General features: G+C 38.4%; 1 protein-coding gene across 1 annotated transcript; it reads right to left on the reverse strand.

The window, feature by feature from the left end:
• Nucleotides 1-7,636: 7,636 nt before the first annotated feature.
• Nucleotides 7,637-12,130, reverse strand: LOC103716613 (auxin-responsive protein IAA17-like). Its single transcript, XM_008804717.6, has 5 exons — nucleotides 11,361-12,130; nucleotides 10,257-10,486; nucleotides 9,289-9,430; nucleotides 8,715-8,776; nucleotides 7,637-7,941 (listed from the first exon to the last, which is right to left on the reverse strand). The coding sequence occupies exons 1-5, from the start codon at nucleotides 11,849-11,851 to the stop codon at nucleotides 7,904-7,906; spliced, it is 963 nt and encodes a 320-aa protein (XP_008802939.4). The 5' UTR covers nucleotides 11,852-12,130; the 3' UTR covers nucleotides 7,637-7,903.
• Nucleotides 12,131-12,875: the final 745 nt, after the last annotated feature.

Raw genomic sequence — 12,875 nt, forward strand, 5'->3', positions numbered from 1 at the left:
GGTTGGCAAGTTAGCAGTTTTTTTTTTAAATATATATATTGGGAATTGGATTTCTGTCAGATGCAAGGTCTTTTGCATCTGTAACATCGAGGAAGGATTTATTTTTAGTTGGTTAATCATCGATTGATGGTTAAGATGAAAACGATGATTAATCTTCATTTGTAAGGTCAGCTTTTGAATTTGATTAATTTGCTACTGTTCCTCTAGTTTATACTGCCGCGGTGTTTCAAGTTACGAGGTAGTGTGGGGCAATATATGTTTGGATGTTGACACTTCAAGGAAATGAAATTGAGGAGAGGGTCTATGTCAATCTTGTTTCCTGACCTTAGCTAAGGAACAGTCTAGCAATGAAGTCTCCTTTTTATTCTTGGACAGCAATCCTTGTTATTCTGCTTTGTTATGATATGTACCTTTGATGATAAGTCTGTTTATTTGGACACTTGGTGGTCCAAAATGGTGACAGTATCATGCTACCTAACCGTCCAAATGAGGTAAAAGGGTATGCATGCGGTAGGTTAAATGGTAACCGTGAGTTACTCGGTCATTTTGGGGAAGCATTTCATGTGAGTTACTCGGTCTTTTTTAATTCAATTGTTGGTAGTTAAAATTGTAAAGATTGGAGACATGACTAAGCTTCATGTCTCTAAGTACACTGTTTACCTTGGTTGATGTGCTGCTGCTGCTGCTTTTTTGTTTATTATAAGGTGCTTATTAATAGTTAGTGGGCCTTAAGGTCCGGATGCTGAGAAATCAAAATCAGTCCTGAACCCCAGCCTTATCCATTTCGTTTTACTATGCAAGCAAGTGATGAATCCTCTTATTTGACAGGGAGCTTTGTCTTTTGTGTTTGTTTTGACTTGTTCCATTCAATGTACTTGGCTTATTTGGTCAATTCGTGGTCTAAAGTGGGGTCATTTTTATGGTGCTCGACTGCTGAAACGGGAGGCCAACCAGCCTTGTCGCAGCTAATTTGCATGCATCCCTCTCCCAAATGCATGGGTATGATAGCAGCTAGGTTGGGGGTTGTCGATAAACATTCTAAAATTTCTCAAAAAGAAACCGTCTAAATTGTCTTCTTTAAGCTTCTCAATATGCAGGAGCAGGGACATATTCGAAAAAACGCTTTTACTCGAATGGAAATTGCTGACATCCATAGGTTTGGTATGGGATGATCGTTCTAGGATCAAGGATGATGTGGGTGGATGTGATGATTAGACTGGTCTTCCATCATTTGAGGTAGAAACTTTGGGGTGCGAGCCTTGATTCTTCAAGGTGCTTGCGAGCAGTGATGCTGGTTTTGGCATTGGGTTGCTCATCAATAAATTCTAGGGTACGGGGCCCTCTGAATTCCGGCAATCCGAGCACACAATAAAATATTAATACAAGATATTTCACCATTTTATTCTTATCCTATAAGTTTTTATTAATCTTCTGAAAACCTTGCCAATGTTCTCTATTAAACATATCTGATATCTCTCTGCTTCTATTTGTAGGTAATATATTTATCTTGTTCCTTCCTTGAAGTCACCCATATTACATTAGTTGAAAATCTAACCTTACAAGCTAGAGGAAACTCAAAATTTTTGGGGAAAAAATATTTAATTCAAAGATAAAGTGACATAAGGTTTCAGTGTGTGCTCCCCCGGCCAGACGGCAGGAACTGTGCACACGCCCACACGACAAGGGACGGATCCTCCAAACTGCTGCCGGTACACTGATGATGGTGTACGTCAAATCGAGGGGTCTGCGATCTACTGTCGTTCCTTTGGGCGGAGCAGCCTCCGGAGCGGCGGTGCTTGGAGCCGCTGCCTATTTCCTGCCAGATTGGCATCCGACAGCCATAATTAGATGGGCCCCATCGAGCCCAATGTGAGGATGTGATCGCTCCGGTGGGAATGGGCCCTACCACTTTTAAAGAAAAAATAACAAAAAAATTCAAAAAAAAAATAAAATTGAGGATCCGATCTGATGGCCGCAGAGCCGGCTCAGAGGAAACGCAGGCCTCGTTCTCCCTTTGTTTTGTGGCCCTTGTCTTCTTTATTTGAGAATCCATGAGGGGTTGGTATTATCGGGCTCAAAGGGAGTCTCGCCTCGTCACCATTCTGATGTACTTGAAGCTGTTCGCTTCCTGTCGGGTTCCAATTTGATTGCTGTAGAGAGACATTTCGAGCGAATCTGCCTGCTGGGCTTTGGATATTTTTGCTCGCTAATTTATTGGTTTGCTTGACTCGGATTCGGATTTTTAGATTTCTGGTCGGCAATTTATTCTGCCAGCATGAATTAGATTGGCCCATAATAATGGAATGAGAAGATTTCTTTTCATAAATTAATGTGATTTCGCAACACCACCTACCTTTATTGGCAATGATAAGTCAACAGTATTAGTTTGGCTCTACCAAAGCGATACAGAAATATCTACGAAGAGGTTTGGAGAGTAGAGGAATAAGGAGATCCTGCATCCCTATGAGTTGCTTGAATAATTTTTTATGTAAAATGTTTAATTTGCTCATCTTTTTCCAATTTGCAACTTGTTTAGATCTTCCTCTTATTTATTCTCAAAAACGAGGGAAAACGAAGAATCTTTTTCTCTTACGTAGAATAATTTTGGATCGATAGTAACAGCAATGTCGCAAGTTGAATAAATCGGTGGATTTGATCTTCCATCGATATGCACAGGCATCCAAGTAGTGTAGTGCAATAATAAGATAGGAATTAAAAGGGAAGATGAGCATGGAAAGCCAACTCACTTGTGCTTGTAAGCAAGACGGAGCATTAAAATATAGCAAAACTATCTCGCTAAGCAATAGAACCATCTCACATATAACCATGTCATAATCTTGTAATAAAGTAGTACATACACTGACTTATAAATGGAGGACCTATTAGGTCATGCCCACCCCCATAAATTCGTGCCACAACACTCCAAAAGCGCACAAGAATGCCAAAAACACAGCTAATAGCCATTGGCCTCAACATTCCAAGCCTCGATATGCATGTAATTCTGGCAGATCTTTTACACCCTGTTCCTTGATGCATTTGTCGAGGAGAGATTCTGTCTTCTAACCTAAAGATGAAATTCCTATCATAATTTTCAAAAGAAAACATTTTTTTGGAAAAAAAAAAATTCTAGCTTCCTACTTTTTTTCCCTTAGTTTGATGGTGTCATTTTGTTTTTCATTCAATTTGATGCTATGCTTCCCCCTATTAGATACCCAGTGAGGGCGGGTACGGTAACTAACTTAGTTGGCAGGACTAGGACCTAATCTTGATCCTACTGCAAGCAAATGCGAAAGAAAATTTGGTGATGATTTGTAAAATTCTTCGAGGGAATGGGAGAAGCTCACCATAGATGTCCAGAGCTAAGATCCGTACACAAATAACCGCACGCTCGCATAGCGCCCAAGTAACCTAGTAGAGGGATCAAGGGCCACCTTGCCTACCTGGAGGTCCATGCTACAAGAGAAATGATAGAAATTTTTGCAAGAATTATTTCTCTTTTCTTTAGTTCTATAAAGCTCAGTTATTTATTATTTTTTAAAATATAATTTATTTTAGATATTACTAGATCGAGAACATATATAAGATATATTATGTATGCATGTTACCGCATCAAATAAATGCATGTGTTCATTACAAGAAAGGGGACAAACTGTTCCCACAAAATCCAATATGAACCATTTTAGCATAAAAAAAAAGTGGACAATTTTGCAAATATAAAAATAAAATAAATAATTGAGGCAAAGGGCATCCTCTCTCCCGCATAGGATATTCTCTCCTTTTTATTTTTAAGGATAAAGATGGGAACAATGTATTTTGAACCATATAACTATCCTATACGAAAGTACAAAAAAAAAGAAAAGAAATGCTATCTAGGAGACTAAAGAAGATGAAAACAAATATCAGTTATCATTATATTCATATCATGTTCATTATTACCAGATGAATATGAATACTATGTCTCAAACTAGTACCGATACAAAGCAAATGTTGACAATAAAAATATAAACATAGATATAAATTGAATAGTCAAACTCTAGTGGCCACTAACTCGAAAAAAAAAAAAAAACTATATGGAAGGTAACTTAAATTAAAAATATTATCTTTAAAAAAAATTATGGGAGCTATATAAAACTAAATAGAATAGCAAATAGAATTAGATATTTAGATGTAACTTGGATAGTTATATATTTATATCCAATGTTTATATTCACGATAGATTCTGATATGGAGACAAATATGAACAAATATTTTCCAATCTATTTCCGCCTTCAGGACTAGAGTTCTATCAGTGCTACAAAGATAAGATCATGGCAGACAAGGTCATGGCTTTAGTTTAGTAGTTTTAAAAACAAAAAAAAGAAGAAAGTAAAAAAAAACAACAACATGGTGTTCCCTTGAAGTACCCAAGTCAAGTGCAGACCTTGAAGCACCTAAATTATGGTGTCTCTAAGACAAATGTCTGGTTGTGATCGATGTGGACAAAAGAAATAGCATTGGAATCAGTATTCGACTTTTCAAATGGACAAATATTCATCCTCAGGAGATGCATGATGTTGGGTTTTTTTTTTTTTTTGCTTGCTCAAAGTCCAAATTTTTATTTGTGGAGGTTGGAATTCTTAAAAAAAAATAATAATAATAATAATAATAATAATAATAATAATAATAATAATAATAATAAAAAGCAAACTCAAATCCTTTCTTGTATTTTTCAAGAAATGAGATAAAAATGGCACCACAATAAAACCAGCTACAAGGCCACATCCTGCTCGCAGGATGGAACCAAATGAGATGGTTGCGTCAAAAGCGGATTGCTTGCGGAAATCCGCAAGAAAAAGCTGGGGCACGAGGCAGGGGGACAGGTCCCAGGGATCCCGGCTTCCCATCTCTACGCTCAGTTACAGGGCTAGCAAGTAGCAACTAGTTAAAAAACTTAATATATGTGGCCGTCCACATCGCCGCAAGGGGGCCGTATTTGTATTTCTTCGCCCACGGCTCTATCAAAATCAAAACGAACCGTGTCTCCTCAACCACTGCTTCTCATTCATTGCACCATTCATTCCTTAGTTTTCTATACTCACTTCAATCGATTCCTTTCATCCCCATCATTCATATATATATATATATATATATATATATATATATATATATATATATATATATATATATATATATATATATATATATGACCTCATGGTAATTAATTAGTATGGTAAAGTACATTCTGTATTTTTAATTAGAAGAAAATGATAAGCATCTATTATTTATTAAACCTTGGGCTTATAAAAAATGAGCTAGTATAATGAAGTTCTTGCTCTGAGCATCTTCTTTCTGGTAGAATTGTTCTAAGCATCTACAGCTTCAAGTATTTAATATGATGGTTTTACAGTTAATACGTGCTTGCTATGTGGCAGGAAAAAAAAAATTGTGCAGTTAAAAGTCACCTAAAAATAATCTTTTGGACTAGCTACAAGATAAATCCTCTGTTTGAAGTCTGGAAAGAATTCTGAGCAGCGTTCTTATCGAGACCCGATCACCTCAATTTAAACTCCAATTCTTCAATTACGGCACGATTGAGTATCCCAAGAGCAGCTGTTGTCTCATTTTGAAATAAAATATTTGGGGTTAGAATTTTTGCTACAAGTAGTTTTCGTAAACTTGAGAAGTTTATGCATTATGTGGGGCTAAGAAGGTTCAATTATTACGAGCAACAAGGTTGTTTAACCATGAGCTTGCAGACGCTTTCAACACAAAAACGCGAGCATCCTTGCTGCCTTGATGGTTTTAACAGCATATCATAAAGGTAATATGCAGCTTAATGCAACGAGGTTCTCGCCATTATGAGATTTGAGAAGAGTTAGATGTAAGAAGCTTACTCTTTATGTTTCAAATCGATAACCTCCACGTCATAATAGAACAACCTTACCATTGCGCGCCAAGACTTCTCCTATAAAAGTAATATGCATCCCTGCTATTCCAAAGTAGTAGAAGGTTTATCGACTTTACAACTAATCTTCCACTCAGACCACCATATCCTCTTCTCAGCCATAGCCTATTTTTTCCCATTTTTATCAATATATTCTGATACCTTTGCATCACCATCCCCCACATTTTGCAAATAAAACTCCTAAAAACAAGAAGCCAAAATGGGCCATATCCCACAATATGGACTGCAGAGAGAGACAATCCCACAAAAGCCCTCATGACATTCTTAAAGTAAAAAATCAACATCTTAAGGACTAAAGCTTTCAGGTATAACATCAGCCAGCACAACAAAAATACTAAATTAATGGTTTAAGCACAGGCAACAAGATTGTTATGGACAATGCACTTGAACAAGTAATGCAGTTCCTCTGTTTATATAAAACAGCATGGAGCATATAACATCACAGCCAGGGACCTCTTGGGCCCTTGCCATCCATTCAAAAACAAAGGCAGACAGTCTCATGCAAACCAGAGAGGGGGAAAAATAAAGATCAAATGAACGAGAAAGCTTCGGGGCATTTCAAGCAAGCCAGAACAGGCCCTATCATATCCAGGGAATGAATTCGATATTACTACTTTGCGAAATGGAAGTTTACAAGGAGCATGAATAAGATTGGAAGGCATAACAAGTGCAGGTTGAGGTTGCTTGGGTTGGATACTGATGCTCAGGGTTCGATGAAACACATCAAGTACAATATGCCCCTCATGGAATATAATGGCAGCTTCCCATGCACACCAACAAACAGGCATCATTAAAATAGAACGGAAGGGAAGAAGTGGAGCATCATTTCTAAGGAGAAAGCCTGATTCCAAGGAAGAGAAAGCCTGATTCCAAGGAAATATAAACCCACCACCATTTCCATTGCTCTGTATTTTTTTATTCTACGTGAATGATGATAGGAAAGCCTTTGAACACTTCTACAACAATATCATAGTCCCTAAAAGTAATGTAAGGCAGTGAAGGTCCCCATTCTACCAAGGGTCACGGAAAAGGTGGCTGGGGAGCAGGTTTTACCATGCATGATCGGTACTGAAGGGAAAAAAAAAGGCTGCATGGAAGCATCCCTACAATTTAAGAACTGAAACAGAGAATTTCTCCATGAGGCTTTCCAGATGAACAGTACATGGATTGACCTGTCAAAACCACGCCCCTTGGGAGAAGAAAACACCAGCAATCAAACAGAGGAACAGTGTGTTTTGGAGAGACCATGCGGTGACCTGGTTTATTGGGAGGGGGGCAAGTTGTGGACCACAAATTATTCTTGTGGATGGCAATGATCTCAACCTGAGCACAAGATGAAAAGCCCAGCAAAAAGCAACAGTACAAACGGCCATTTCATCATGTGACCCCCCCCCCCCCCCCCCCCCCACCCCCGCCTGGGGTCAAAAACCACCAGAAAAGAACAGCCCAAGACATGCATGATCTATGAACCATTCAGAAGCTTTGACCTTTAGGCGACCACTATACTGAGAGATAGCCTGTAGGTCATTTTGTCCTCACCACAGGAGCCCTTGGACTGGGTTTGGTGTACAGATTGGAACGACATTGAAATAAGAGAGAGAAGAGTTCATACTTTCTTTGCCTTCACGAAAAAACACGAGGGAGTCTGTAAATAACATTTGCACACAGGAAACAGGGACCAAACCATAGCAGTTGCAAACAGCAAACCAACCATTTACATAAATAGGAATAACATGGCAGGCACACAGAGACTGAAGACACAATCTAATAAAAGCTTATGTCCCTAGGAAATCTTACGAAGCTAGTAGAAAGTCTTAGTGCATTTGAAACAGCCAACAACAGGATATAATAGATATATGACAGTTTCCAACTAAGACCCTTATCATCTTTTTGTTTTGAAAGGGGCCCTTACAGCAATCAGATTCGCTTGCACTTTCACTGGGGGGGTTGGCGATGGTGCTAATCACGGTTCTTGCACTTCTCCATGGCCCTTGGAGCTGCAGGGAAACAGATTGGCTTATTTCATTAGACAGATAAAATGAGCAGCAGTGGAGAAGATGGTATATGAGAAATTGAAGTCATTTAGAAAATCAGGTGTATGATGTTTCCACAACTCTGCAAATTTTAGTCTTCAGAATCTTGTGGAAGATATATAATTATTGTAGCAAGCACACGTCTGCTAAAAATAGATGGTAAGTTTAGGTGCTAGGTATGAAATCTATTAGAGGCAATTTGCAGACAGCTGGTATACACACTTGACAGTGCTGATCTTTTACCATCTAGCATATTCTCACAAAGATGATAGTATTTATAGGCTACTGCCATATAAAGCCTATATTTCAGTGCAAGAAATTCATAATAAATAATTATTAAGAATAATAAACAAAAATATAGTAAATATACCACATGGACTGCAGAGGTGGAAGAGATGATCAGCCACATAACAGATGTTTTCACTTCAAAGAGTGAACTGTTATCACTCATCAATTCATGAGAAGTAAACTCCAACAAGATCCATCAAAGTGTCAAACAGAACTATCAACCTGTGCTTATAATTGTGTGTTGGTGAGGTAGCTAAACGAACGAATTCACTAGGTTACCATCAAGTTGGATGACGTAGAAAGGCGAGAGGCACACTCAGGATGTCAAAGATGAAGGAATAAACGATGTTGTATTAGGTTTGAGAAACCAAAACCATAAATGCATGTATCTATGTATGTATGTATATAAAACAAATCAGCCACAGATTCTTTTGTTGACTTGCACTTACCAAGTCCAATTGCATCTGAACCCTTCATGATCCTCAGCCTTCTGCAAGAGTCAGTGAACATCCTGCAATTACAAAACCATCGAGTACAGTTGTCAAGCAGCACTCCAATTATGCAGTATGCCATAAGTGGAAGGATAACAAAATTTACCATCCATTTTCCAAATTATGATGCCAAAACAAAATGAAGGGAAAAAAAGAATATCTTTTTTGATGAAGAAAAAAAAATATCTTGAGTTAGGCAGAAGTACTGTCTGTAAAAATACATAATGATTTGCAATAGCCTAAACATACAATTTGCCTGCAAATAGCTTGCAGATAAAAAATGTAGTCAAGCTGCTGTGAACCGTGAGGAGACTGGCAAGTAGGGACTAGATTACTGGTATAAATTTGGCTAAATTATCTCGCATTAAAAAATTTACTTTTGATATGTTGATTGCTATCCGTGGTGCAATCACATATGCATTCTATTATATCGAGGATTTATAAAAGCCTATCATACATCTTTTCGTCTTTCTTCCTTGACTATACCTATATCCATAACATTCGCATAGGAATTAGTGGATATTAAACTTACTCCCATGGAACATCGCCAACAAGCATCCAATCTCCATCCTTGTCTTCATAAGTGAGCACATATTCAGATCCATTTAGAAGATCCATCAAGCGGCTCTCAGATAATCCATCTCTACACGGTATTCCATGAGAACCACATTGGCCTGAAATGCCACAGAAGACAAAGACAAGTAACTCCTCATGCCGGCACCAAATTAGAAGCTAGAAATATCACCTAAAAGGTTTAGGGGACTGCAAACAAAAATAATAATTGTGTCTACTTTTGGTTCACATCATACTTCTGCAATATTAATCTTGAATAGACAAATCATGTACTCGAATAATTTCCTTGTGAAAATATTTCCAGATATTTCCAATAATACGAGAATATGAAAAGTTTCAGAGTTTGCCGGATTTGAAGAATAAATTTGCTCTCTGTTTCTGAAATAAGAGAATAGGTGCGCTCTACCTAAATATTGTTTTTGCAGTATTCAAAAATTGTGGAAAGGAGAATATGTGTTTCTAAACTCCTGTAGATGTTTTCTGGGAGAAAGGTAAGACCATAAGTTAGACTATCCTAATAAGACTTCAAAAAGCAGTGCAATTCCACTACTTCAGATAAAACCAGCAAAATTTTCAAAATAAAGGACAAAAATAATACTGGAGCTACAGCATTGTCAAAAGTTGTCTATAAGTTTCTTCGAGGCATATTAAAGTAATAAAAAATGCATCCAGTGCAATAAATCTGTTTGCAACATTTTTTGCATCCACCATGCGTCATGATCTATCATTCAGCCCGGTATAGCTGTAAGAGAAAAAAACAGATCGCATGTCTGAAGAAATTTGTCAAGCATGGAGCATACATCAAAATCATAGAAATAATTCGATGAAGAAAATGAAAGCATAGCATTCAAGTCAAATTCATCAAGGTCTCAAAGAGGACAAAAAGAAAAAAAAATCCAAATGAAATGGGAAAAGGCCACAGGTTACCAATCGTAAAGCAGCTGAACATTTTTCCAAGTGCTGATGACAGCTCCTTATAGTTGTTGTAGGTTTTCAGGTCAACTTTCCTGAGGTAGGGGGCTCCATCCATGCTAACCTTGACATACAAACACCCAAATCCTTGTTTCCCTTCAACATCTTCTTTGTTCTTCAACGGGTTAGTAGCCATCGTGTTCTTCCGATAACTACGGATTGGTGGCCAACCTACCACCTGTGCCCTGTTATATATTACATATACGATGATGGTCAGAATTCCTTTTAAATTTACTAAAAGCCAGTATGTTTATGATTGTATCGTTAATGTGAAAATTTTGCCTTAGATGCATGAACTCCAAGCTAAGAGAAGGAAACTAATGGGGCAGAGAAGGCATAAGCAAGCCATGAAACTCAAGCCAAAAATTATAAGGAAACATTCCATAGCTTACATAACACCGAAATACCACTGAGAACAAAGCAGACAATACGATGATTGATCCGTGGATTTCATAAACAAAATAAAAGGAAAATCACAAAATCCATAAATTATAAACCCCTACTATGGAGATTGGACCATGAGAACATAAGATAGATAGAGTTCAAACCACACTCAGATCATCACAGACAAACAGCAAAAAAACAAAAAGGAACAACATCAAAGCACTGAAGAAATGACAAACTGTTTCAGCACCATGCACCAAGAAAAAAATAAAGAAAGAAAAGACAGAGAACTATAATTGGTAAAGACACAAAGAAGAGAAGAGTTGAAACACGAAATAACAAACTCAAAACCATCAAAAGCTTCGGCAGAAATACAAGATTGTATCAATTCCCATGTTACCACAGAAAAACGCTTATAAGTATCATTCCTTCGGCAATGCAGAAACCAATCAAAAAGCATAATAAAATTCCAAAATTGTTTAAAAAAATACTTTTTGTTCAAAGGAACAACACTGAAGAACAAATAAAACCTACTTTCTTAAAAAAACAAAATATGGGAAACTGTAAGCATCCAAACAAAGACAGAGAGCTGCCAGAAATGTGGGTTAAAAATAAAAATAAAAGTCGCAACTTTCTCCTCCCAAATTCACAAAAAAGATACTTTGACGCACTTACTTTGCAGCAGGCGCGATCCCGCGGTCATTCCCACCAGAAGCCGGGGCCGTGGCCTTCTCCTGGCCGGCGGCCTTCGCGACGGCGTCCTTCCCGGCGGTCCCCTGGCCCGAATGCTGCCCTCCGACGCTACCCTCCCCTCTGGGAGAGAACAAGACGCCGCCTTTCCCCAATTCCCCATCCGATCCAGCCCCTCCAGCGAATCCCCACTTGCCAGCGGACCCATCGATCGCGTCCGAGAACCCCCTCTTGGCGCCCGACACGAAGCTCTTGGGGAGCAGCCCGAGGGTGAGACCGACCTTCTCCTTCCGCTCGGGGGACTCCGAGCCGGGGAGGCCGAGCCTGAGCTCGGTCTCCATGAGGTTCAGCGCCGGCAGGTGGTGGTCATCGGCGTCCTCGGCGGCAGCCGAGGCGGACGAGGAGAGCTTGTCGGAGCTCTCCATGGAGGAGACCTCCGAGAGACCTATGTAATCATGCTCCAGTGGCGGTGACATTAACAACTCTCTCTAAGAGATCCCAACCAACATTAAGAACAGACTCAACGAGAGGAGAAGAAGGGAGAAAAAAATCCAAGAGACAAAAAAGAGAGGCCTTTGGGTTGGGTTTTGATGAGAGAACCTTCCTTCGATAGCGTCTCTCCCTCTCTTTTATATTGAGTAGTAATTATATCGTGTCAAATATATTGGCAGTAATTAGTAAATAGTAACAACAAAGGCTTCACCTTCGCCTCACTCCCTCTATTTTTTATCTCTTTTTTTGGTTCCTGGGGTAATATTTTTTAGTTTGGGAGGGGAAGGTGGTGAGGGAGAGGGTGGACCGGTGGAGTGGTAAAGAAAGAGGATAAAAAGAAAGTAGGGGGAAAAAAGAGAAAATAGCAAAAAGGAGGAATTACTTTTTGTATGTGATAAAAAAATATTTCTCCTTTTCGAGCAATCCAACACCGACAATTGACTGAGAGAGTCCCGGCCGGGTCTCAGGTAATGTTATCAAATTATTTTATAATATTTCCTTTTTTGCCTGATTTAGTATTTATCTTTATTTTTTATTTTAAAAAAGTTGGCGATACCGTGCACCACTGGCGTGAAGGGGCTACCGGGTGGAGAGGGAGAGAGAGAGAAGAGGGATGTGACCGGAAAAGGATATTGATACGTATCTGCAGGAATGGTATCGGAGAGAGAGTGAAGAGAAAAAAAAATTTTAAAAAAAATAATATATATATATATATATATATATATATATATATATATATATATATATATATATATATATATATATATATACTTGATGAAAAGATTAGGAAGGGTAGAATATTAGTGAAAAGAAAGTAATAGATAGGAGGAGATCTCAGAACCAACCTAATATTCCATCAGAATTTGTCTAATTGATCTATTCGAGTTCGGATATGGGAATGGATTAGGTACCATGAGATTTTTGCTTCTCTTTTACTACGTTTAAGATGGGAGAGAAGATCTGTTGTAGATAAAGCGTAAGATGCATGCATGATGCTTTTTTCTTAGC

Source organism: Phoenix dactylifera, chromosome 12 (assembly GCF_051530095.1).
Source record: "Phoenix dactylifera cultivar Ajwa chromosome 12, Ajwa_hap1_PhDact_Kaust_v1.1, whole genome shotgun sequence".
NCBI lineage: Eukaryota > Viridiplantae > Streptophyta > Magnoliopsida > Arecales > Arecaceae > Phoenix > Phoenix dactylifera.